General features: G+C 49.1%; 1 protein-coding gene across 1 annotated transcript in view; it reads right to left on the reverse strand.

The window, feature by feature from the left end:
- Positions 1 to 925: 925 nt before the first annotated feature.
- Positions 926 to 26,590, reverse strand: part of LOC306959959 (NACHT, LRR and PYD domains-containing protein 3-like) — a gene marked incomplete at both ends in the record, with an annotated part of 31,202 nt that continues 5,537 nt past the window's right edge. The window contains 6 exons of the mRNA XM_079552217.1: positions 926 to 1,055; positions 4,044 to 4,211; positions 4,339 to 4,506; positions 6,793 to 6,960; positions 10,077 to 10,244; positions 21,305 to 23,045. Coding sequence (XP_079408343.1) covers positions 926 to 1,055; positions 4,044 to 4,211; positions 4,339 to 4,506; positions 6,793 to 6,960; positions 10,077 to 10,244; positions 21,305 to 23,045 — 2,543 coding nt within the window. The remainder of the gene's footprint in view (positions 1,056 to 4,043; positions 4,212 to 4,338; positions 4,507 to 6,792; positions 6,961 to 10,076; positions 10,245 to 21,304; positions 23,046 to 26,590) is intronic.

Below are 26,590 nucleotides of genomic sequence, written 5' to 3' on the forward strand. Positions count from 1 at the left end.
CACACACTGGAACATCATCCTCATAACTCACACACTGGAACATCATCCTCATAACCCACACACTGGAACATCATCCTCATAACCCACACACTGGAACATCATCCTCATAACCCACACTGGAACATCATCCTCATAACCCACACTGGAACATCATCCACATAACCCTCACACTGGAACATCATCCTCATAACCCTCACACTGGAACATCATCCTCATAACTCACACACTGGAACATCATCCTCATAACCCACACACTGGAACATCATCCTCATAACTCACACTGGAACATCATCCTCATAACCCACACACTGGAACATCATCCTCATAACTCACACTGGAACATCATCCTCATAACCCACACTGGAACATCATCCTCATAACCCACACACTGGAACATCATCCTCATAACCCACACTGGAACATCATCCTCATAACACACACTGGAACATCATCCTCATAACTCACACTGGAACATCATCCTCATAACTCACACACTGGAACATCATCCTCATAACCCTCACACTGGAACATCATCCTCATAACCCACACTGGAACATCATCCTCATAACCCACACACTGGAACATCATCCTCATAACCCACACACTGGAACATCATCCTCATAACTCACACTGGAACATCATCCTCATAACTCACACACTGGAACATCATCCTCATAACTCACACTGGAACATCATCCTCAGAACACACACTGGAACATCATCCTCATAACTCACACACTGGAACATCATCCTCATAACCCACACACTGGAACATCATCCTCATAACCCACACACTGGAACATCATCCTCATAACCCACACACTGGAACATCATCCTCATAACCCTCACACTGGAACATCATCCTCATAACACACACTGGAACATCATCCTCATAACCCACATACTGGAACATCCTCCTCATAACTCACACTGGAACATCATCCTCATAACTCACACACTGGAACATCATCCCCATAACCCTCACTGGAACATCATCCTCATACTCACATTTCCTCAGACCTGGGACCATGAACTTCTCTCCCTCAGGATCCAACCTGGAACAGACCAGACTGAGCTGAACCAGAGTCTCTGAGCCTCGTCCTTCATGCTTTGGTCCTGATTGGTCAACAGTGTCATGGCCCTTTAGAGACTCCGCCCTTTACAGACTCCGCCCTTTACAGACTCCGCCCTTTACAGACTCCACCCTTTAACGACTCCACACTTGGAAGGATTTTACAGATCTGATTCTGAGGGTCTGCAGGGGGCGCTGTGAGGCCTGTAGAGAGGTCAGCACTCACCTGAGCGTCTGCAGGGGGCGCTGTGAGGCCTGTAGAGAGGTCAACACTCACCTGAGGGTCTGCAGGGGGCGCTGTGAGGCCCTTAGAGAGGTCAGCACTCACCTGAGCGTCTGCAGGGGGCGCTGTGAGGCCTGTACAGAGGTCAGCACTAACCTGAGCATCTGCAGGGGGCGCTGTGAGAACTGTAGAGAGGTCAGCACTCACCTGAGGGTCTGCAGGGGGCGCTGTGAGGCCTGTAGAGAGGTCAACACTCACCTGAGCATCTGCAGGGGGCGCTGTGAGAACTGTAGAGAGGTCAGCACTCACCTGAGGGTCTGCAGGGGGCGCTGTGAGGCCTGTAGAGAGGTCAACACTCACCTGAGCGTCTGCAGGGGGCGCTGTGAGGCCTGTAGAGAGGTCAACACTCACCTGAGGGTCTGCAGGGGGCGCTGTGAGGCCTGTAGAGAGGTCAACACTCACCTGAGGGTCTGCAGGGGGCGCTGTGAGGCCTGTAGAGAGGTCAACACTCACCTGAGGGTCTGCAGGGGGCGCTGTGAGGCCTGTAGAGAGGTCAACACTCACCTGAGCGTCTGCAGGGGGCGCTGTGAGGCCCGTAGAGAGGTCAACACTCACCGGAGGGTCTGCAGGGGGCGCTGTGAGGCCTGTAGAGAGGTCAACACTCACCGGAGGGTCTGCAGGGGGCGCTTTGAGGCCTGTAGAGAGGTCAGCACTCACCTGAGCGTCTGCAGGGGGCGCTGTGAGGCCTGTAGAGAGGTCAACACTCACCTGAGGGTCTGCAGGGGGCGCTGTGAGGCCTGTAGAGAGGTCAACACTCACCTGAGCGTCTGCAGGGGGCGCTGTGAGGCCTGTAGAGAGGTCAACACTCACCTGAGCGTCTGCAGGGGGCGCTGTGAGGCCTGTAGAGAGGTCAACACTCACCTGAGGGTCTGCAGGGGGCGCTGTGAGGCCTGTAGAGAGGTCAACACTCACCTGAGCGTCTGCAGGGGGCGCTGTGAGGCCTGTAGAGAGGTCAGCACTCACCTGAGCGTCTGCAGGGGGCGCTGTGAGGCCTGTAGAGAGGTCAACACTCACCTGAGGGTCTGCAGGGGGCGCTGTGAGGCCTCTAGAGAGGTCAACACTCACCTGAGGGTCTGCAGGGGGCGCTGTGAGGCCTGTAGAGAGGTCAGCACTCACCTGAGCGTCTGCAGGGGGCGCTGTGAGGCCTGTAGAGAGGTCAACACTCACCTGAGGGTCTGCAGGGGGCGCTGTGAGGCCTCTAGAGAGGTCAACACTCACCTGAGCGTCTGCAGGGGGCGCTGTGAGGCCTGTAGAGAGGTCAACACTCACCTGAGCGTCTGCAGGGGGCGCTGTGAGGCCCGTAGAGAGGTCAACACTCACCTGAGCGTCTGCAGGGGGCGCTGTGAGGCCTGTAGAGAGGTCAACGCTCACCTGAGCGTCTGCAGGGGGCGCTGTGAGGCCTGTAGAGAGGTCAGCACTCACCTGAGGGTCTGCAGGGGGCGCTGTGAGGCCTGTAGAGAGGTCAGCACTCACCTGAGCGTCTGCAGGGGGCGCTGTGAGGCCTGTAGAGAGGTCAACACTCACCTGAGCGTCTGCAGGGGGCGCTGTGAGGCCTGTAGAGAGGTCAACACTCACCTGAGGGTCTGCAGGGGGCTCTGTGAGGCCTGTAGAGAGGTCAACACTCACCTGAGCGTCTGCAGGGGGCGCTGTGAGGCCTGTAGAGCAGTCAGCACTCACCTGAGGGTCTGCAGGGGGCGCTGTGAGGCCTGCAGGGGTCTCTGTGAGGCCTGTAGAGAGGTCAGCACTCACCTGAGCGTCTGCAGGGGGCGCTGTGAGGCCTGCAGGGGTCTCTGTGAGGCCTGTAGAGAGGTCAGCACTCACCTGAGCGTCTGCAGGGGGCGCTGTGAGGCCTGTAGAGAGGTCAGCACTCACCTGAGAGTCTGCAGGGGGCGCTGTGAGGCCTGTAGAGAGGTCAGCGCTCACCTGAGCGTCTGCAGGGGGCGCTGTGAGGCCTGTAGAGAGGTCAACACTCACCTGAGGGTCTGCAGGGGGCGCTGTGAGGCCTGTAGTGAGGTCAGCGCTCACCTGAGCGTCTGCAGGGGGCGCTGTGAGGCCTGTAGAGAGGTCAACACTCACCTGAGGGTCTGCAGGGGGCGCTGTGAGGCCTGTAGAGAGGTCAGCACTCACCTGAGCGTCTGCAGGGGGCGCTGTGAGGCCCGTAGAGAGGTCAGCACTCACCTGAGGGTCTGCAGGGGGCGCTGTGAGGCCTGTAGAGAGGTCAACACTCACCTGAGCGTCTGCAGGGGGCGCTGTGAGGCCCGTAGAGAGGTCAGCACTCACCTGAGGGTCTGCAGGGGGCGCTGTGAGGCCTGTAGAGAGGTCAACACTCACCTGAGCGTCTGCAGGGGGCGCTGTGAGGCCCGTAGAGAGGTCAACACTCACCTGAGGGTCTGCAGGGGGCGCTGTGAGGCCTGTAGAGAGGTCAACACTCACCTGAGCGTCTGCAGGGGGCGCTGTGAGGCCTGTAGAGACGTCAACACTCACCTGAGGGTCTGCAGGGGGCGCTGTGAGGCCTGTAGAGAGGTCAGCCCTCACCTGAGCGTCTGCAGGGGGCGCTGTGAGGCCTGTAGAGAGGTCAGCACTCACCTGAGCGTCTGCAGGGGGCGCTGTGAGGCCTGTAGAGAGGTCAACACTCACCTGAGGGTCAGCAGGGGGCGCTGTGAGGCCTGTAGAGAGGTCAACACTCACCTGAGCGTCTGCAGGGGGCGCTGTGAGGCCTGTAGAGAGGTCAGCTTCTCTCTGGAGGATCCTGGATGGTTGTAGCTCAGGTCTAACTCTTTTAGATGGAAGGGGGCGGAGCACAGAGCGGCGGCCAGAGAAGCCCCGCCCCTCTCGGTGACCATACATCCAGACAGCCTAAAGACAAAGGATGGATCAGACTCATTGGTTTCTAATGGAGTCTCAGCAAAATCATCCGGTTCATGAGGAAACATTTGGATTGTTGTCTTTAAGAGCAGCAGAGTGCATGATGGGAGCGCGTCACCTGAGAGTGTCCAGCCTGCAGGGGGCGCTCTTCAGTCCCTCACACAGCAGCTCCACTCCTGAGTCCTGGAGGTCATTGTTACTGAGGTCCAGGAGAGTCAGACTGGAGGAGCTGAGCACTGAGGCCAGAGGACCACAGCAGTCAGAGGTCAGACCACAGAAGGACAGCCTGAGGAGAGAGGAGACAGAGGAGACATCACTGAGGACAGAGGACCACCAGGACCACAGCAGTCAGAGGTCAGACCACAGAGGGACAGCCTGAGGAGAGGAGACAGAGGAGACATCACTGAGGACAGAGGACCACCAGGACCACAGCAGTCAGAGGTCAGACCACAGAGGGACAGGCTGAGGAGAGGAGACAGAGGAGACATCACTGAGGACAGAGGACCACCAGGACCACAGCAGTCAGAGGTCAGACCACAGAGGGACAGGTTGAGGAGAGGAGACAGTCACTGACCCTATCTGACAATGTCCACACACAGGACACAGCTGGGGGGGGCACAGTTTTCATACTAACTGTACTGATGGTGTATCATTATAGAAACTTCAGATGTACAACACCTCAGAGGTTTGAGAGCTCACATGTTTTCCCCTTAGACTAGAGGGAGGTCTACCATCTTATCTGGCAACACAGACTGACACAGGTGTGGCCTATTGGGTCATCACCTCCACCTGTGAGTATGAGACCAGAGCTCAGGCTCAAAGACCAAACTGATGAGGACAGGTGGACGACTGTTGAAATGGTTTAGTTGATACAAAAAAAGGTCCAGTTGAAATATATTTTCAGCTGTTGAAGTTTACCATCCCAAATGTTGAAAGGCACTTCTGACACTGGTCCACATTTTAGCCCATTTGATGATGATTCACACCATTGTGTTCGTTGTCATTTTAAAGAAGACCATGTTTCATGTTTCATGTTAACCCCAGGCTCACATTAACTACGGTCCGGGAGCAGTGTGAGTTTGCAACATTGGTTTGAAGGACTTTCTAAGTTTGCGGAGGCCGTACCGGACCTTAAACGGCTTTGATGTGAGCCGGGCGTTACACTCCAGATTCTGAGGCGTCAGGAAATAAATCACATCACTGTCCTTTCTGAGCTGAAGGCCTCACTGTGAGCCACAAAGTAAAAGTAGCAACACAAAAAGCAGCTCTGAGAAGTGAAAAATGACCTGGATGAGCCGTCCTCTGCTTTAGCATTTACAAAATCCTCTGGACATTTCTGAATTTAGAACCATTAAATGCAGCCTCAATCACGTGTTTCTATTTATTTTTAAGTTATGAATTCAAAATCTTCCATCTGGTCTGGACCTCGCTGGAACATAACCCCGTCCCCGCACTGGGGGGTCTCCCAGTCAGTCAGAGTCCAACGGTGCAAAGGCATCTTCACAGCTGCTGTAGATCCTGAGAGCTTCTGGAGGAAAGTCTTCATTACTCACTGCTCCATCCATGTTTCAGGTATAGTTTCTTGTTACAATGGAGGTAAAAGATGCCGTTCAAGCACCAAACCTATTTTTAGCCTAAACGCGACACATCCTCTCGTGAGAGTCCCACGTAATCCAACATGGCGGCGCTCTGAACAGAGGTTTGTTTATGCCATTCCTCAAAAGGAGCGCTTTAAATGGTGTCAACACCTTTGATGGCCTGAAGAGCCGGTGCAGGAGGTGAACACAGGAACCCAGGCTGAGGGGACGCTGTGGAGGAGCTGATCCAAGCGTATCTTTGACACAGATTTAACCACTTTTCAAACCTTCTGTGTCCCATGGCCCCATGGCGTCCTCAGCATGTCCAGCTCCAGGTCAGTCCCGCCTCAGAGTAACTCCTCCGAACAGCGCGAGCGTCTCGTCTTCTCTCGGGTCAGTTTTATGATCGATCACAAACACAAACGCTCCGTCTAAACTTGCCTTTTACACAAGAAAACAACAAATAAACAAATCTGCACTGACACATCGATGTCAAGCCTCCGCTGATGGCAGCGAAACCCTTCCTGTTGTCCCTACAAAATAAAAGCCGTCAATGTTCCAGCCTCTGGTAGAGCGTTTGCAATGTTCATTAATAATTATAACTTATAACTTATTCCACCCCGCCCACTTTTGACACTTTGTGCTTTGTCTCGGCACTTCCGTTGTCCTGACACTTCGGTCGAGCGTGAAGCCCGTTCATTTAAACGGAGAACGAGGGAAAATGTTCTTCGCTCAAATCTGATGTTTCCGATGGATTTGTGTAAAATGTTCATTTGCACCGACATGTCGACACTGCAGTTTCTGAAAACGGCTTTGTTTACATGAAGTGACTGATTTGATCTGGATTCTCCAGCCCCATGGTAACCGGGGGGCACCGGTATAACCAGGGGTCCGGGGGGGGGCACCGGTATAACCAGTGTGAAACTGACACTAAGGAAACATCACTGTGTTCAGCTGCACCGTCGTGACAGACAGTGGACTGTTCTGAGACTCACCTGAGAGTGTCCAGCCTGCAGGGGGCGCTCTTCAGTCCCTCACACAGCAGCTCCACTCCTGAGTCCTGGAGGTCATTGTTACTGAGGTCCAGGAGAGTCAGACTGGAGGAGCTGAGCACTGAGGCCAGAGGACCACAGCAGTCAGAGGTCAGACCACAGAAGGACAGCCTGAGGAGAGAGGAGACAGAGGAGACATCACTGAGGACAGAGGACCACCAGGACCACAGCAGTCAGAGGTCAGACCACAGAAGGACAGGCTGAGGAGAGGAGACAGAGGAGACATCACTGAGGACAGAGGACCACCAGGACCACAGCAGTCAGAGGTCAGACCACAGAAGGACAGGCTGAGGAGAGGAGACAGAGGAGACATCACTGAGGACAGAGGACCACCAGGACCACAGCAACGAGAGGTCAGACCACAGAAGGACAGGCTGAGGAGACTTCACTGACCCTGACAATGTCCACACACAGGACACAGCTGAGTCACGCCCATTATCACGCTCCTCCCACGTAGTCACGCCCATTATCAAGCTCCTCCTACATAGTCACGCCCATTATCAAGCTCCTCCCACGTAGTCACGCCCATTATCACGCTCCTCCCACGTAGACACGCCCATTATCAAGCTCCTCCCACATAGACACGCCCATTATCAAGCTCCTCCCACGTAGACACGCCCATTATCACGCTCCTCCCACGTAGTCACGCCCATTATCAAGCTCCTCCCACGTAGACACGCCCATTATCAAGCTCCTCCCACATAGTCACGCCCATTATCACGCTCCTCCCACGTAGTCACGGCCATTATCACGCTCCTCCCACGTAGTCACGCCCATTATCACGCTCCTCCCACGTAGTCACGCCCATTATCAAGCTCCTCCCACGTAGTCACGCCCATTACCAAGCTCCTCCCACGTAGTCACGCCCATTATCACGCTCCTCCCACGTAGTCACGCCCATTACCAAGCTCCTCCCACGTAGTCACGCCCCTTCCACATGGGGTACTTTTCCTTCCACCTCGTTCCATTGATTCTTTCAATATAAAGATCCTGAAAATCAAACACTGGTGCTAAAATGGTTGACCTGGGTTTTGGAAAGTGGCCTTGTTGGAATATTTTGAGACCTTTAAGAACTTTTTGGTTCCTGAATCCATTTTTGCTCAAGCCAGGAGGCAGCAGATTCAGCATGACGATCTCCAGGAGTGGTTGCTGAATATGAAGATCTGAAGTCACTGGTCAGACTTTACTCACCGTCTCCTCAATGGAATTGGTCATTGCTTTTTAGCCACATATTCTAAATGAATATTGGCATGGGGCGGATTTTACAGTTTCTTCATTGCAGATTATTTTCAGACAAAAGCCTTCCACTGGGGGCACTTTTTCCAATGCTGAAACACCCCAAATGAAATGTATTGGCTCTTTGGCTGGACCTTTGATAGGAGCTCCGGTCACACGCACTTCTCGCTTTGGCTCATGATCGTACAGACTCGTGAGATGTACAAACGCTAATATCAGCCCCATCCCGACATTCATTTAGAATCGGTGGCTAAAAAGCAATGACAAATGTCATTAAGGAGAAACAGAAGCGTCTCTGACCCCCTTTGACCTCTGTAACTTGAGAGTCAGACTGATTCACTCAGATCACTCGACCCAGATCAGACTCTTGATGATCAGCCTCCCAGCTTGACCCAAAATGCACTTAGGAACCAAAAAGAGTGTGAAAAAAGACAATTCCAACAGGGACAATGTCCAAAACTGTTGCTTTATGTCAACTGCGCCTTGACCTTTGATCCCAGGGTGGTCCACATATCGTCATAAGGGCTCTGTACCATAAACAAGTGTTTGATTTCACCCCAGAACCCCGGGAGAGTTTTTGGCTGTCCCCAAACAGACTTGAAAAGGGGATCAGGGCCAAGGCCTCAAACAGGAGCGACATTGAAGCCTTTCTTCAAAATATGTTGTTATGGGTCAAAAGACGAGTTCGATGGTATATGTTCAGTCTCTGTACTGTTTTTGAAGGGTGGACCTCCATTAAAAGGTCCAGTTAATAATTAATAATTCATAGATAGGATTCAAACATTTCAACTCAGTGTAAGTGAACCAGATGACAAAAAACATTTGAACATCGCAAAGGTTGACGTGTAACAGAAATTGCCAAAATTCCATTAAATTCACTGTTACTGGTGGAAAAGTGGCCTAATAAGAAATTACATTTTTGTCTGGACCTTTGGTAGAATAGATAGATAGATAGATAGATAGATAGATAGATAGATAGATAGACCTTTATTGTCCCACAGGGGGAAATTTGTTTTCACAGCCGTCACAGAGACACACACAAAAGACACAGAAGACAAGCCAAAGACAGTAACAGCACACTACGCAAAAGAGAATATGCGGGGGGGCGGGAATTACAGGTCGTTCAATGCGGCTATAATTAATAATAATAATAGAAGCAAAGCATTGTTGTAGCTTTGGCTCCTGAATGTACACGCCTATGCAGGGGCGGGTCTAGGAAAAAACACAGGGTGGCAAGCAGGGTCAGAGGTCATTTCTGTGGTGGCAACACAGACGCCGCCTGAGCCTCCTAAAACTATATAAAATAGTAGCATTGTTATAAGTAGGGGGTTTCGAACTCAGATAACATTTAAACTTTTGTAAAAATACATAAATAAATCATCCTCTTGGGAGCCACAGGAGTTGCTCCTTATTTAGCAATAAAGTTATAATTCTTTGTCCTGTCAAAAAAAGTACTAACTGAGAGTGAGCCTGTGAAGCATCCGAGGAGCTTTCAGAGCAGATGTGAGACATGGCAGCTGGGGTGGCAAGACCTTCACTGTGCCACCCTGTGCCACCCTGTGCCACCCTTCTAGATCCGCCCCTGCACCTATCAGATGTAGAAACTGTAACATCAGCCATTTGTGGCTAAAAAGCTCTTTTTTATTTGGCTCTTCATCAGCAGAGAGGTCCTTTTTCTTTCCGATATTGCTTGAAAATGGTGATCTGCTTAATAATTGTCCCCATAGGGAAATGTGTCCTCTGCATTTGACCCATCCTCCACTGGGCCGACCCGTCAGGAGCAGCGTCGCGCCGGAGGAACTGGGCTTAACCTGACAAACGAATCCCCACAGGCGTCTGAGGTGGATGTGAGTGATTCAAACCTTTACCTTCATGACACTGAAATAACATCTGCATAATCATCTGGAGCACACGGTAGACACTAAGCTGACACTGAGGAAACATCCATCGTAACTGATGTGAGCTGCTGTTTCCACTGTTCTGAGACTCACCTGAGAGTGTCCAGCCTGCAGGGGGCGCTCTTCAGTCCCTCACACAGCAGCTCCACTCCTGAGTCCTCGAGGTCATTCATACTGACGTCCAGGTGTTTGAGACTGGAGGAGCTGAGCACTGAGGCCAGAGGACCACAGCAGTCAGAGGTCAGACCACAGGAGGACAGGCTGAGGAGAGAGGAGACAGAGGAGACATCACTGAGGACAGAGGACCACCAGGACCACAGCAGTCAGAGGTCAGACCACAGAGGGACAGTCTGAGGACAGAGGAGACAGAGGAGACATCACTGAGGACAGAGGACCACCAGGACCACAGCAGTCAGAGGTCAGACCACAGAGGGACAGGCTGAGGACAGAGGAGACATCACTGAGGACAGAGGACCACCAGGACCACAGCAGTCAGAGGTCAGACCACAGAGGGACAGGCTGAGGACAGAGGAGACAGAGGAGACATCACTGAGGACAGAGGACCACCAGGACCACAGCAGTCAGAGGTCAGACCACAGGAGGACAGGCTGAGGAGAGAGGAGACAGAGGAGACATCACTGAGGACAGAGGACCACCAGGACCACAGCAGTCAGAGGTCAGACCACAGAGGGACAGGCTGAGGACAGAGGAGACATCACTGAGGACAGAGGACCACCAGGACCACAGCAGTCAGAGGTCAGACCACAGAAGGACAGGCTGAGGACAGAGGAGACAGAGGAGACATCACTGAGGACAGAGGACCACCAGGACCACAGCAGTCAGAGGTCAGACCACAGAGGGACAGGCTGAGGACAGAGGGGACAGAGGAGACATCACTGAGGACAGAGGACCACCAGGACCACAGCAGTCAGAGGTCAGACCACAGAAGGACAGGCTGAGGACAGAGGAGACACCACTGACCCTGTCTGACCATGTCCACACACAGGACACAGCTGAGGGGGGGCAGAGAAGACATGACATCAGTAAACTTAGACGTGCTATTTTCATACTAACTGTACTGATGATGCACCATTATAAACACTTCAGATGTGTTGAAGGACAGATCACATCTTTTGTCTCACCTAAGCTACTTTTAATGTAAAAAAAAGTTCATTTGGGGATCAATGGTCAAGTGTTTCAGGTTTTCACTGCTGGTTGAACCGTATCCAAGGATATTTGAATATTCCATTCAGAAAAACTACCAGAAACCCTGAAAAAGCTGAAATAAAATTGATCCTGAAGCATCATAGAAGCCACCAGGATGGAAAGCAAAGGTGCTAAGCAAACCACCCACACAGCCACTGGGTCAAAGGTCAAATACGCTCTATATCAACTTAACTTACACCTCAGTGCGTTCTCACATTGAGCTTCAGCACAATTGTTGTTTATTCCAAAGACAATTAAGTAAATTCAAACCTGCTCCAAAATGATGAATAAAGAGAATCAAAAAATGTACTTCAAAGTTCATTGCTCCTTCAGTCACTCAGAGTCTCATGTTTAATCTGTGTTTTTGAAATGTGGAATAAAACGGCCTTTATGATTGTGTATTTTATTTTTTGTATTTGGTTGTGATTCACTTCCTGACCTCTGTCTGTGAAAGGGTTATATAAATAAAGTTTACTTATGTGTATCTTGCATCACAAACTGGTTATCGTCAAATGACCTTCAGATAAATCTGAACAAAACATAAATTCTGGTCATTGCTACTGATAAAAACGATCCCCTGAAGAACGCCCCTGGTGCTCTGGGCTCGTCCGCTTAAACCAGCCTCAAACCTTGGGCTGGTGTTGATCACCAGTGTTGGGTGTACAAAGAAACACGTTACACAAACGAAGTTACGTAGAGTACCTAAACCTTTTTCCCTTCGTTTGGTGTCCATTGTTGAGCCGTAACAGTAACTAAGAAAAGTACCAGGTTACTTTTTAAAAAGAAATAACGAGAAAAGTAACTTTTGAAAAGAAACGTCCCCGACACTGTTGATCCGTCCGTGTCTTTGGAGGGTCACTCTCTTCAGCTGTACAAAAACCTTTTATTGCCTGAGAAATATCTCTAAAGTGAGTAAGAAGTCAAAATCAGGTTTTCACTTGTGTGTAATTAGTCAACTTGAGTTTGTACCAAACTCTGCTGCCAGACTTTTGACAGGTCACACCCTGAACAGCCACATCAGCCTCCTGTCTAATTAGGCGTGAACTTTACAATGTTAGTCCTGACTTTCCGAGTGTGTCATGGCCCCTCAGTTCATCACTCCCCTCAGGGCTCACCCTTCGGTCTTCCAATCAGGGTCTCCTGAAGACCCAAAACTCAGTTAAAACCCGAGATCTGGAGTTTCAGGCTGTAGTCCCCAGATCCCAGACCCTCTGTGGACTTTTTGTTCTGTTCTGTCTGCACAACACTTTTTAATTTCTATCTGTGGAAAAAGCTTTACAAATAAACTTGACTTACTTTCCATAAGTTCACTATTTATCAGTACAAATGTACAGAATTACTGATAGTGCATTATTTTCAGGCACTTGGATATGTTTGCTAGAAAGCTCATTTTAAACACTGCACTTGTAATCAGGACTGGGTAACACTCGTTTTTTCCCCTGATTCCACTACTATAACGATACCTGCTTTTCGGTTCCCTAACTGTACTTTTTTCGATACCTGTGTTATTTTAATTCAATGGAAACATCGCAGGTATAAAATGTCGTTCAGCTGCGTCACATGACACTTAACATGCAGTTCCCTCCTGATCTGCAGAGACAGATCCACATCAGGACTGTTTTCTTTCAGATAAACTCTTCCTGAACACGAGCTGTTCGATGACAAAGACAAAGTTCTTCACAGTCAAAGGTCTTTGCACAGTGTAAGCGCTCACTCTGTATAAACCAGTCCAAACTGGTACAAACCTGGTCTATACCAGCATAAACTTTCTCAAGATGGCGGATGCTGGCACACACTGGATGCCGCTCCGTCTCTGATCTGATAAGTTTTCTGTTTTATCTACGCTACGCTGGCTTTGATTTGGTTTCAAATCCACCACAAACTGTATTGCCACTAATCAGCTAAGAACAAAACTTTGGATTAATTTCTCCGAAGACCTGGCTCACCTGCACAGAGGCGCCCCCTGTCCCGCGCCCCCTGTCCCGCGCCCCCTGTCCCGCTGTCCCGCGCCCCCTGTCCCGCGCCCGTTGTCCCGCGCCCCCTGTCCCGCGCCCCCTGTCCCGCGCCCCCTGTCCCGCGCCAGCTCCTGTCCGGTGGCTGTCATACACGGCTCCTGCTTCCGTCCGACGGTATCTGTCCTGCCCAGAGCATCTGTAGTGGTGTCACTGTGTCTACAATCTGGCCACAGCTCAACGGATTGTCCCTCCAGGATCCATCAATCCTGGTGCGCTCAGTCCAACGTTGCACCTGTGCCTGCTAGCTCGGCGCTAGCCCTCCAGTGATCCACCGCTACTCCTCAATGCAGACAGCACGTCCTCTGACGGGACCCCTCGCCCACCACCGGACTCCTTGCGCGGCAATGATCTACACCCTGCTGACAATTGTGAGCTCCCTCGCTCTCTCTGGATTTATCCATCGGTCTCCTCCCTGCACGATCTCGACCCGGGAGCTTCGCAGGTGCGCGGCTAACGCGCCAGCATTAGCCTCACAGAGCATGCCGCTGCAGTACTCCGCTTCGACCCTCCGCGGACTGAACAACCGCTGCCGCCGCCCGCTCTGCACTGCCGCTCTCCAGCAACTCGGACTACTTCGTAGTTCCCGGCCACCGCATCGCGGCTCTGGTCGCACATTCTCCTGCCACACTTCATCCGCTAACGCCATCCCGTCTGTCTGGTCTCACCGCTCACCTGCTTCCGCATTACGTCATCACAACAAACTGCACGTGAATCGGACCAATCTCCGTCCTCTCCCTCGCTGCTCGCATCATACCACAAACTCACGTCATCTGAAACTCTCTCTCCTCAACACCCGCTCACTCAATAACAAGGGCCTCATCCTAAACGAGTACATCACTGACAATAAGCTGGACTGTCTCTGTCTGACCGAAACCTGGCACAAACCTTTGGACTATTTCTCCTTAAATCAGACAACCCCTCCCGGATTCAGTTACATTGAAAAACCCCGACCTGAGGGGCGGGGTGGTGGTATAGCAGTCATTCACAAAAAGGACATTAAAGTAACCCCCATCTCTCTTCCCAATATTCACTCATTTGAATACATTGCTTTCAAATTGTCTGGTCCCTCTCCTCTTGTCACTGCTGTAATTTACCGCCCTCCTAAACCAAACCCCTGTTTCCTCACAGACTTTACAGATGTTCTTACTCATATTAGTGCCATATCATCATCCATCCTTCTGCTTGGCGACTTTAATTTTCACATCGACAATAGTAACTCCAAACCTGCTGCTGAATTCCTGGACCTTCAGAACTGTTTCAACTTCACTCAACAAGTCAACTTCCCAACTCACACCCGAGGCCACATCCTAGATCTGGTTTGCTCCACTGGCTTCACAATCAACAACCTGTCCAGCCATAACCTACACATATCAGATCACCTGGCCATCACATTTGACATGAACACTTCCTTTGCTGTCCCCAAAACAAAACGTGAAATAGCTTTCCGGAACCTCAAATCCATCGATCCTTCTGCTCTCTCTGCTCTACTCACTACTAAACTGGAAACCTCCCCTCCCCCACCGTCTGACAACCCATCTGAACTGGTCACCCACTACAACGACACTCTTTCCTCCTGTCTTGATGTACTGGCTCCTACAAAAACAAAAACGGTCTCCTTTACTCACACTGCCCCCTGGTACACCCCTGAGCTCCATAAAATGAAATCCCATGAACGCCAGCTTGAGAGACTGTACAAGAAGTCTGGTTTAACTGTCCATCTCCAAACCTACACAGACTACATACAGCAATACAAAGATGCCCTAAATTCTGCCCGTTCCAATTACTACTCAAACCTCATCCACTCTGGCTCCAATAACCCCAAATCTCTTTTCTCAACAATCAATTCACTTCTGAAGCCACACGACAACATCTCCTCATCCTTTACCACAGCCAAATGCTATAGTTTTCAATCTTTCTTCCAGTCCAAAATTGACACTATTTACAGTTCCCTCGATCTCTCCTCTGCTCACTCAGCTCCCCCTGATTCACCTCCCAGCTCCAATCAGCAGCTCTCAGATTTTACGCCCATCTCCTCTGTTCAACTGACAAAACTTCTATCCGGCATGAAAATTCCCACTTGCTCCCTGGATCCCCTCTCCCCTCTCCTCTCATCAAAACCTGCCTCTCCACAATCTCTCCTCTGATCACAAATATCATAAATGCCTCACTTACCTCAGGATCTGTTCCACAGTCTCTCAAGCTGGCTGCCATCACCCCAATACTAAAAAAACCTAGTCTCGATCACAACAACCCTGCAAATTTCCGGCCCATATCCAATCTTCCATTTCTGTCCAAAATTCTAGAGCGAGTCATTGCTGCTCAACTTCAAACCCATCTCAACTCCAATAGTCTGTTCGAACCATTTCAGTCCGGTTTTCGCCCAAAACACAGCACCGACACAGCCCTGCTAAAAGTCATAAATGATCTCCTGCTCTCCTCAGACTCTGGCCACCTCAGCATCCTCATCCTCCTGGACCTCACCGCAGCACTCGACACCATCAGCCACTCCATCCTCCTGGACCTCACCGCAGCACTCGACACCATCAGCCACTCCATCCTCCTGGACCTCACCGCAGCACTCGACACCATCAGCCACTCCATCCTCCTGTCCCGCCTCAAATCCAACCTCAACATCACTGGCTCTGCTCTGCCCTGGCTTCAGTCCTACCTCTCAAACCGGCAACAGTTCATCCACATCAACCGCTGCTCCTCCTCCATCGCCCCCCTATCTCAGGGTGTTCCCCAAGGTTCGGTGCTCGGTCCTCTCCTCTTCATCCTCTACATCCTCCCTCTTGGCAACATCATCCGACGTCACGGCCTTTCACTGCTACACTGACGACATACAGGTCTACATCTCCACCACATCCATAGACTCCAATATCCACCCTCACCCACTGCCTGAGCGACATCAAAACACAACTTTCTTAAACTAAACAGTGACAAAACAGACATCATCATCATCGGTCCAAAAAACATCACCAAATCTGCTCAAGACTTCTGCCTCAATCTCGACAGCACCACCGTCACTCCGTCCCCACTCATCCGCAACCTCGATGTTCTCCTCCACCCCGCTCATCCAGAACCTCGCTGTTCTCCTCCACCCCACTCATCTGCAACCTCGCTGTTCTCCTCCACCCCACTCACCCACAACCTCGGTTTTCTCCTCCACCCCACTCATCCACAACCTCGGTGTTCTCCTCCACCCCACTCATCCACAACCTCAGTGTTCTCCTCCACCCCACTCATCCGCAACCTCGGTGTTCTCCTCCACCCCACTCACCCACAACCTCGGTGTTCTCCTCCACCCCACTCATCCGCAACCTCGGTGTTCTCCTCGACCCCGCTCACCCACAACCTCAGTGTTCTCCTCCACCCCACTCATCCGCAACCTCGGTGTTCTCCTTGACCCCACTCTTTCCTTCGAACCCCACATTAAGCAAATAACCCGGACTGCTTTCTTCCATCTCAAAAACATATCACGACTCCGCCCATCCCTCACTTTCTCTGCCGCTGAAACTCTGATTCATGCCTTCATCACATCTAGAATCGACTCCTGCAACAGCGCCCTCTACGGCTCACCATCCAAACCCCTCAATAAACTCCAGTACATCCTGAACTCTGCTGCCCACCTCCTCACACACACTCGCTCCCGTGAACACATCACCCCTGTCCTTCAGAACCTCCACTGGCTCCCCGTCCCTCAACACATCCAGTTCCAGGTCCTCCTCATCACTTTCAAAGCCCACCATAATGTGGCCCCTCCATACCTCACCGACCTGCTCCACCATCACACTCCATCTCGCTCCCTCCGCTCCTCCAACGCCGACCTCCTGTCCCTCCCCTGTAAGACCAAGCGCCGAACCTGGGGAGACAGAGCCTTCTCCATCGCCGCCCCCACACTCTGGAACTCACTGCCCCCACACTCTGGAACTCACTGCCCCCACACTCTGGAACTCACTGCCCCCACACTCTGGAACTCACTGCCCCCACCGCTCCGTGCCTGTTCTGACCCCCCCACCTTCAAGAAAGAACTCAAAACTCACCTCTTTAAAAAGGCTTTTAATATCGAGTAACTGCCCTCTATTTTAATGTGCTCATTTTATGTGTGATTTTATTCTGGTTTTCTGTAAAGCGTCTTTGAGTGTCTTGAAAAGCGCTATACAAATAAAATGTATTATTATTATTATTATTATTAGGCCCGAGCGGCCTGGCAGGGCTCGGGCCTATTGTAATTGTACGGCAGTGCGCGGAGCATTAGACAGTAATGGGAGGGACTCCCGGCACCACGCCCTGTCCGGTGAAATAGGCGTGTGCCGCGAAAGCGGCACATTTGTAACTGCTCGTGTGAAAAAAGGTGAAAAATCCAGTGAAGGCGCAACATTGACAAGAAAGTAGTCGATGACGAGCCCAAAACACTACTAGAGTGACTCAGGGCATCGAGGCCTATCCAATGATATAGGTGTTTGCCGCGAAAGTGGCATATTTGTTGTTGCTCGCAAAAAAATCTGAAAAAAAACCGCATTAAGAAATATTGGCAAAGAAGTGGTTAAATACGAGCTAACCCTTGACCACCCTGGTTTAGATCATTGACGGTTAGTCAAGAGACTGATCTACTGAAGGACAGTATCGTAGAGAGACAGTTGTGCATAAAACTGACTAGATCAATCCTACAGTTTTCTAAAACATATTTGTTCGTGTCTCTCCAGCACTTTTCATTAGACCTTTGCTAACTTGAGATGAAAGTGAATGTGTTCCTGTCCTTGATTTGCTAATCGGCCATTGATGACAGAGAAAATCCTGCGCTCTTTGGTTCACACCAGTGCCTCACTGTGCACAAAGGAGACCCCAGACTCCGGCCTCGTATAGAGATTTTTTTTATTGCCATCATTCCTGTTATAGAATCTATAGTGTCTGCTGCCACGAACCAAAGGAATGGTCTAAAGGTGCCGATGCAGCGGCAACACTTGGAGCCGCAGGCCGACAATCACAAGCAAACTGCACCTTCATATAAGAGGCGTTTATCTTCAGCGCTCTTGGAGCACAAATATGACAACTTCCGGTTACATAAACGAAAATTGGGTTGTTTTTCGTTTTCGTCTTAATTTGTTTTTTGTTTATTAAATATACAGTGAAAACATGAAAATCAGCTTTATCTTTAAAAACAGCGTTTCATTCACTTGAAAAATTGCTGTTTTTTCATGTTTCGTTTTTTGATTTGCAAACCAAAATTGAAAAACAACTTGTTTTTCCATTTTTGATTTTCATTCCAATAAAGAAAATCCAAATACCCAAAAGTACACTGACCTTTTAGCCATGTTGTTTTGCTATTTCCTTATCAAAAAAAACCCCAGAGTGGTTTTTGCTTCATTCACGCAGCTCTCAGTAATCCTCCTGAATCCTGCTCTCTGAGGCTCCGCCCTCCTGCTCTCTGAGGCTCCGCCCTCCTGCTCTCTGAGGCTCCGCCCTCCTGCTCTCTGAGGCTCCGCCCTCTCCTGGTGAACGACTGAGTGCTCTGTTGTGTCGTCACAGCGGAACGGAAGTGCTCGACGTCTGTAATGTAATGTCTTAAAGCCTGATTTTAATTTGTAAAACACCTTTTTCATTATTTCTGTCGTAAGAGAGAAACAAAGAGAAAAAAAAAAAAGAAAGGATGTGCCCGAGGTGCTTCCAGGTCAGCTGTGGCCAAAACAAACACATCCCTGAGCGTCTGAACAGATCAGTCATGTTTGCGCTGCAGCTGAAGATGGAGCTCGTTATAACTGGACACACCTGTTCTTTATTCTTACCTAACGATCATGTCACGGAGAAAAAGAAGCGTGTTTGGCTACGAGGACGAGAGTTTATACAGTCTATGATTCAACCTTTTCAAGAAGAGGCCACTCGTCAGAAGTAGATTTTTTTCTCCGGGATTCAGTGACTTTCACCAAAATATTGTTTTTTCTGTGACTGTGTCTGATGGATGTTTGTGAACCTTCACCAGAACCAAAGTGGATTAATTTTTATAACCAATGCGAGTCCCATAATGTAAACAGCGATGGACCAGAGGGTGAGTCAGTCCAAACGTGTGTTAGCATGTGTGTTAGCATATTAGCATGTGTGTTAGCATATTAGCAAGTGTGTGTTAGCATATTAGCATGTGTGTTAGCATATTAGCATGTGTGTTAGCATATTAGCATGTGTGTGTTAGCATATTAGCATGTGTGTTAGCATATTAGCATGTGTGTTAGCATATTAGCTTGTGTGTTAGCATATTAGCATGTGTGTTAGCATATTAGCATGTGTGTGTTAGCATATTAGCATGTGTGTTAGCATATTAGCATGTGTGTGTTAGCATATTAGCATGTGTGTTAGCATATTAGCATGTGTGTGTTAGCATATTAGCATGTGTGTTAGCATATTAGCATGTGTGTTAGCATATTAGCTTGTGTGTTAGCATATTAACATGTGTGTTAGCATATTAGCATGTGTGTGTTGGCATATTAGCATGTGTGTTAGCATATTAGCATGTGTGTGTTAGCATATTAGCATGTGTGTTAGCATATTAGCATGTGTGTTAGCATATTAGCATGTGTGTGTTAGCATATTAGCATGTGTGTTAGCATATTAGCTTGTGTGTTAGCATATTAGCATGTGTGTTAGCATAATAGCATGTGTGTTAGCCATTTATGAAGCTGTGTTGCAGATGTCAACTCCGTATAACTGCATCGTGAAGTAGCTTCACTTATTGTTGTTTATTTATATTACGGTAAAGTATGTGCGGAGAGAGGGGGCGGAGTTAACTGAATCGAAGCGTTGTCTCTTCCGGGTTTGAAAAATACCTCCAGAAAACACTTATATTTATCACAAAGTGCTCCATAATGGTAGAGGTACAATATATCATATACATGTCTATACTTAACTTTGGAATGGCTAAAATAGCAGGATACAGATCCTATAAAAGTTCAGGTGAATCCAGGCAAATATAATGTCCAATAGGAGGTAGCGACCCCAGCCTTTACTAGTCCAAACTGGATATTTTGAGTATTACAAACTGGAACTGAATGGTAGTGATAGGTAGAGCCCACTTTATTGAATCATGTGTTGTTTCCAGTGCATCGTTAAATGCTCTCACGTTTATTGAAGCGTATGATTCTGAGGAACGACGGGTGAAACCCATCGCCTCCGAGGTGAAAACCAACACACGGGACACGACAAAACTGCAGCGGCTACGGAAGCGACTCACATGTGTTCCAGCCGGATCACAAGTTTATACAGACGTGTTGAGCTGTGAAAGTGGACGGTATTTTAGCTCCATGGTGTGGAGATGGAGCATATAATCATGAAACCCTGGCTGACTGGTTTAGTGCCAGGCAACATCGACAAAAGCTGAACATTTCTGAAGCCAGCGTGTGCACGTCTACATGGACGAGTGCAACAGTTCACTAATGTGGCTACCATTTAACAGTACCCTGCCCTACTTGTAATATAATTATATTAAACTACATTTAGTTACATTACACTTTACTTGTATTTAGATAATAAAAGAGGAATGCACCATCGAGTGACTTCAAGACGTATAAATGTATAATTCCTCCGTATTTTTGGTTCAACGCTGAATAAACACGTCAGGAATTAGATCTGTAAAAATCCTTGTGTAAAAAGCTTCTGAATGCTGACTTCCAGCTTGTAAAGTGTGGAGTCTCTAGGAGTAACTAAAGTGCAGATGTTGAAAACTTAATCTGTTTTTACTCTGACATTAAAACTAAGATGTTAAAGACTAAACTAGACACTACTCTCTAAACTGACACTGAGGAAACATCCATGTGTTCAGCTGCACCGTCGTAACTGATGTGAGCTGCTGTTTCCACTGTTCTGAGACTCACCTGAGAGTGTCCAGCCTGCAGGTCTTCAGTCCCTCACACAGCAGCTCCACTCCTGAGTCCAGGAGGTAATTCATACTGAGGTCCAGGTGTTTGAGACTGGAGGAGCTGAGCACTGAGGCCAGAGGACCACAGCAGTCAGAGGTCAGATCACAGATGGACAGGCTGAGGAGAGAGGAGACATCACTGACCATGTCTGACCATGTCCACACACAGGACACAGCTGAGGGAGGAAACTCACGTGGCTTTGGTGGAGGCTTTGACGACGGGCAGCAGACCCAGGAGACCCTCCTCTCTGGGACAGTATTTCCTGAGGTCAAAGTGGTCCAGGTCTGAGTCTGAGGACAGCAGGAGGAAGGACATGGCGGACCACTGAGCTGGAGACAGGAATGCGTAAGAGAGACGTCCTCCTCTCATGACCTTCTGGATCTCCTCCACCAGACTGCGGTCGTTCAGCTCGCTCAGACAGTGCAGCAGGTTCAGCCTCCGCTCTGCAGACACGCCCCATTCATCCAGCTCCTGTTTGACGTACTTCACTGTCCTCTGATTGGTCAAGTCACTTCCTGTTTCAATCAGCAGACCCTGCAGCAGCCTCTGATTGGTCGGCAGAGACAGCCCCAGGAGGAAGCGCAGGAACAGGTCCAGGTGTCCGTTTGGACTCTGTAAGGCCTGGTCCACAGCAGAGCAGTAGAAGGTCTCAGGGCTCTCAGAGGAGCGTGATGGGGACAGCAGGTTCTCTCCAGAGCTGTAGAAGGTCTCATGGACGTGAAGAGCAGCCAGGAACTCCTGCACACTCAGATGGATGAAGCAGTAGACTTTGCTCTCTCCTTGGCCTGGCTGCTCACTGAACACCTGTGTGAAGACTCCGGATTGAGCGATCTTCTCAGATTCCAGCCCACACTCGCTCAGGTCACTCTCGTAGAAGATCAGCTTTCCGTTCAGCAGCTTCTCAAAGGCCAGTTTTCCCAGAGACTTCACCATCTCCCTGGTCTTTTCAGTCCAGGGATCAACTGACTCTTTTTGGCCTTCGTACTTTTTGTTCTTGACTTTGACTTGGACCACCAGGAAGTGGACGTACATCTCAGTGAGGGTTGTTGGAAGATCTTCAGTGTTTGTGTTTATCAGATGGAGCAGAACATCAGAGATGATCCAGCAGATGATCGGGAGGTGGCACATGATGAAGAGGCTCCGTGATGTCTTGATGTGGGAGATGACTTTGGGGGCCTCGTCTGTGAACCTGTTCCTGAAGTACAGCTCCTTCTGTTCGTCGGTGAACCCTCGCACCTCTGTCACCATGGAGACGCACTCCTCAGGGATCTGATTGGCCGCCGCGGGGCGTGTGGTTATCCAGAGGCGAGCGGAGGGAAGCAGGTCCCCCCTGATGAGGTTCACCAGCAGCTCCTCCACTGAGGCGCTCTCTGTGGGATCCATCAGGACCTTAATGCTGAAGTCCAGAGGAAGACTGTACTCGTCCAGACCGTCCAAGATGAAGAGCAGCTGGAGACCGTTAAAGCTGAAGAGATCTTTGGTTTGCCTGAAGCAGTGGTGCAGCAGCTCCACCAGGCTGAACGTTCTGCTTCTGAGCTCATTGAGCTCTCTGAAGGTGAAGTGGAACAGCAGCTCCACGTCCGGGTTTTCTCTGCCTTCAGCCCAGTCCAGACTGAACTTCTGAGTCAGCACCGTCTTCCCCGCTCCGGCCACGCCCACAGTCAGCACCGCTCTGATTGGCTTTCTTCTCTGGTCAGTGCCTTTGAAAATGTTCTGACAGCGAACAGTCTTCTCCATGCCTGACCTCCTGGAGTCTCTCTCCATCTGTCTGACCTCGTGCTCCTCATTGACCCGCCCAGAGTCTCCCTCAGTGATGAAGAGCTCAGTGTAGCCGTCATTAAACTCCATCTGTTTCTTGCTCAGTCCCTCAGACAGAAACTCAAACCTCTTTCTCAGCTTTGACTTCATGTCGTCATTACACACTTTAATGATTTCTGTTGAACACAGACACAGTTACACATGAGACACATGAGAAATCAGAACATCATCAGAACATCAGCAGAACATCAGCAGAACATCAGCAGAACATCATCAGAACATCAGCAGAACATCATCAGAACATCAGCAAGTAAAAGTAGCTGCGCTTTAAGCCTTTACTTGGTCCGAGACGAGTGAATGTTGTGATGTCGGTGGCTGAACCCTGCTGTAGAGTGTGTGATGTTTGTAGTGAATGTTGTGATGTCGGCGGCTGAACCCTGCTGTAGAGTGTGTGATGTTTGTAGTGAATGTTGTGATGTCGGCGGCTGAACCCTGCTGTAGAGTGTGTGATGTTTGTAGTGAATGTTGTGATGTCGGTGGCTGAACCCTGCTGTAGAGTGTATGATGTTTGTAGTGAATGTTGTAATGTCGGTGGCTGAACCCTGCTGTAGAGTGTGTGATGTTTGTAGTGAATGTTGTAATGTCGGTGGCTGAACCCTGCTGTAGAGTGTGTGATGTTTGTAGTGAATGTTGTGATGTCGGAGGCTGAACCCTGCAGTAGAGTGTGTGATGTTTGTAGTGAATGTTGTAATGTCGGTGGCTGAACCCTGCTGTAGAGTGTATGATGTTTGTAGTGAATGTTGTAATGTCGGTGGCTGAACCCTGCTGTAGAGTGTGTGATGTTTGTAGTGAATGTTGTAATGTCGGTGGCTGAACCCTGCTGTAGAGTGTGTGATGTTTGTAGTGAATGTTTTAATGTCGGTGGCTGAACCCTGCTGTAGAGTGTGTGATGTTTGTAGTGAATGTTTTAATGTCGGTGGCTGAACCCTGCTGTAGAGTGTGTGATGTTTGTAGTGAATGTTTTAATGTCGGTGGCTGAACCCTGCTGTAGAGTGTGTGATGTTTGTAGTGAATGTTTTAATGTCGGTGGCTGAACCCTGCTGTAGAGTGTGTGATGTTTGTAGTGAGTGTTCAGAAAAGCGATATATGAAACAAATGCATTATGATTATGATGATTATTATTATTATTATGATTATGATGATTATGATTATGATTATGATTATTATTATTATTATTATTATTAGGCCCGAGCAATGGACACGCAGTGTCCCGCGAGGGACTAATTAAAATTGATAACGGGGGACGAAAACGCAAGAATTCACGTAGCAAACGTGAACCGATTCGCAAGTAACAGGGGTCAAAACGTAGTGCTCCGCAAGCTCTAATTTTGGGTGGGGTTCGCGAGAGAAAATAATAAAAGTTGACTCTGTGGCGCCCCCTCAAACAGGCAGTTTACATTGACCCAATGGAGGAGCGGTCGCAAAAAAAATCATCGTACAAATGTGACATTGGCCAGGGACATAGACCACGTCAGGACATGTCAAAAATGATATTATGACCCCGCCCTAAATGCTACAGGAAGTCGGCCATCTTGGCCCGAACCTCAAACCTTCAAAATCGTACCTCTTGAACTTCTGGCCCCTGATCCCCGAGTTTTCAATGCAAAGCCTCCAATTTTGGCCAACATGTCCCAAACCCATGTGGCTTTCTAAATCATTATTTCAATTTTTTCTAAACTATTGGGCGTGGTCATGACAAGGCCGCAACTGACAGGCCATTTTTAGCAAATTTCAAAGCCTCATATCTTTCACAGACTTGGCCGGATTGGAACGGACCCAATCCGGCGCACGTGCACATTCCCCACCTGGACCTAATGCTGTGCACACGCAGCCGCTATCGCTTGTAAGTGGCCCGCCCATCCTCCGTGAACATCGCCAGAGGTCTTAACCTAGCAGCGTGCTGGCCTCTGTCAGAGTTTCTCCTGAAATTCGCCAGTATTCCAAATTTCCCCCTTTCTTCACAAAAGCTACACTTTTGGACTCGTATATACTTATACTACCCCTCTGTCACAGACAGAAGCTTTAATTTGGACGTTTTTGCCTCCAAATTCACGTTTCTCTCAACTGTACAATCAAAGGAAGTTCAATTCGACTGTTTCCTGTCCGTCTCTCTGTGTGTTCCTCGTACTATATGGGTCTTACCAAATAATAGCTTCAATATCGAGGGTGCTGCAGGGCTGAAACCCCCTCTCAACGATTCTTTGGGCAGCCAGGAATTTACCCCAATTACAAAATGATACAATATATTATTTTCTAAGCTGTTAATCCGTTTCCTGCAAACACACAAGTGCGGAGTCTCTCATGACATTTATTTCACCTCTGCTATATTTTTCTCAGCCGAAGTAGCTCCGTTGGTAGAGAGCTGGGTTAGTGTACAGGAGGTTGCTGGGTCAAATTCTGACCTTGACTCTTTTTCATTTTTTTTTTCTTTGGACTCAGCACTTTCTGGTTAGAACATGCATCGTCGCCGATGGTTCCACACTCATTAAAAACAGGGAAATTACCCCTCAAGTGTGTTGCTGGGATCAAATTTCAGCCTGTGAATTTAGAAAACCCAAGCAGTCATCAGGCCCATGTTTGCTTGCAATTACAGCTCAGTGATAGCATGTTCGTCTCAAGTGAAGGAGGTAACTAGTCCAAACACAACCTTGACACTTTCATATTGCCTTCACCTTTTCCATTGCCCGCTGCACACATTGTCACAGCCTAAAACACATGATTGCGGGACGTTTCGTAGCAGTTCACTCAACCTGAGTAGCTTCATTGGTAGAGTGCTGAGCTAGTGTGCAGGAGGTTGCTGGATCAAATCCCAACCTAAACTTTTTTTTATTTCCTTTTTCTTTTGGACTCAACACCTTCCGGTAAGAACATGAATCATTGCCTATGGTCCCACACTCATTAAAAACGGGGAAAAACCTCTCCTCCAGTGTGTTGCTGGTACAAAATTGCAGCCTGGGAATTTAAATAAGCCAAGCTGTCATCAGGCCCATGTTTCAAGTGAAGGAGGTTGCTAGTCCAAACACAGCCTTGACACTTTTCTATTGCTTTCACCTTTTACATGGGCCACTGCACACATTGTCACATGAGTACAGCACGTTTCATAAGATTTGCTGTGCCTGTGTAGCGTTATTGCTTGTGCATTGGGTTTCCAACCATGAGATTGCTGGGTCAATTTTGACCTTTGCTCTTTTTTTTTTTTTTTTAACCGCACCTACGGTCCCATTCTCATGAAAAACGCTTTCATATGCGTCACTAAAGAGCTAGAAATGGGGGGATCGTAGGAAAACAATTGAGGCAACACTAGGGAAAATGTCGAAAACAATCGAGGAAATGTATGGGGGGGGGCATGACTTGAAGCTACCTCTCTCCTCCAGTGGGATGCTGGGAACTAACTTCTGCTCGATAACTTAGACAAAACTAGCGCACATCACAGTCCAACTACCATGGACCTGTAGCTCAGTGATAGTGTGCTTGTCTCTGGTGTAGGAGGTTGCTGGTTCAAATATGGCTGTGACACTTTTCTAATGCTTTCTCTATTCTTGCCGGCATTTTAATAGGATTATGATACAGTGAAGTCTGTCAGAGATTTTAACAATTATGCCACTACATAGGGATTTTCACAATAGCACTATAATGCAATTAAAGGGACATTCGCATATAA

Source organism: Gobius niger (assembly GCF_951799975.1).
Source record: "Gobius niger genome assembly, chromosome: 2".
Classification (NCBI taxonomy): domain Eukaryota; kingdom Metazoa; phylum Chordata; class Actinopteri; order Gobiiformes; family Gobiidae; genus Gobius; species Gobius niger.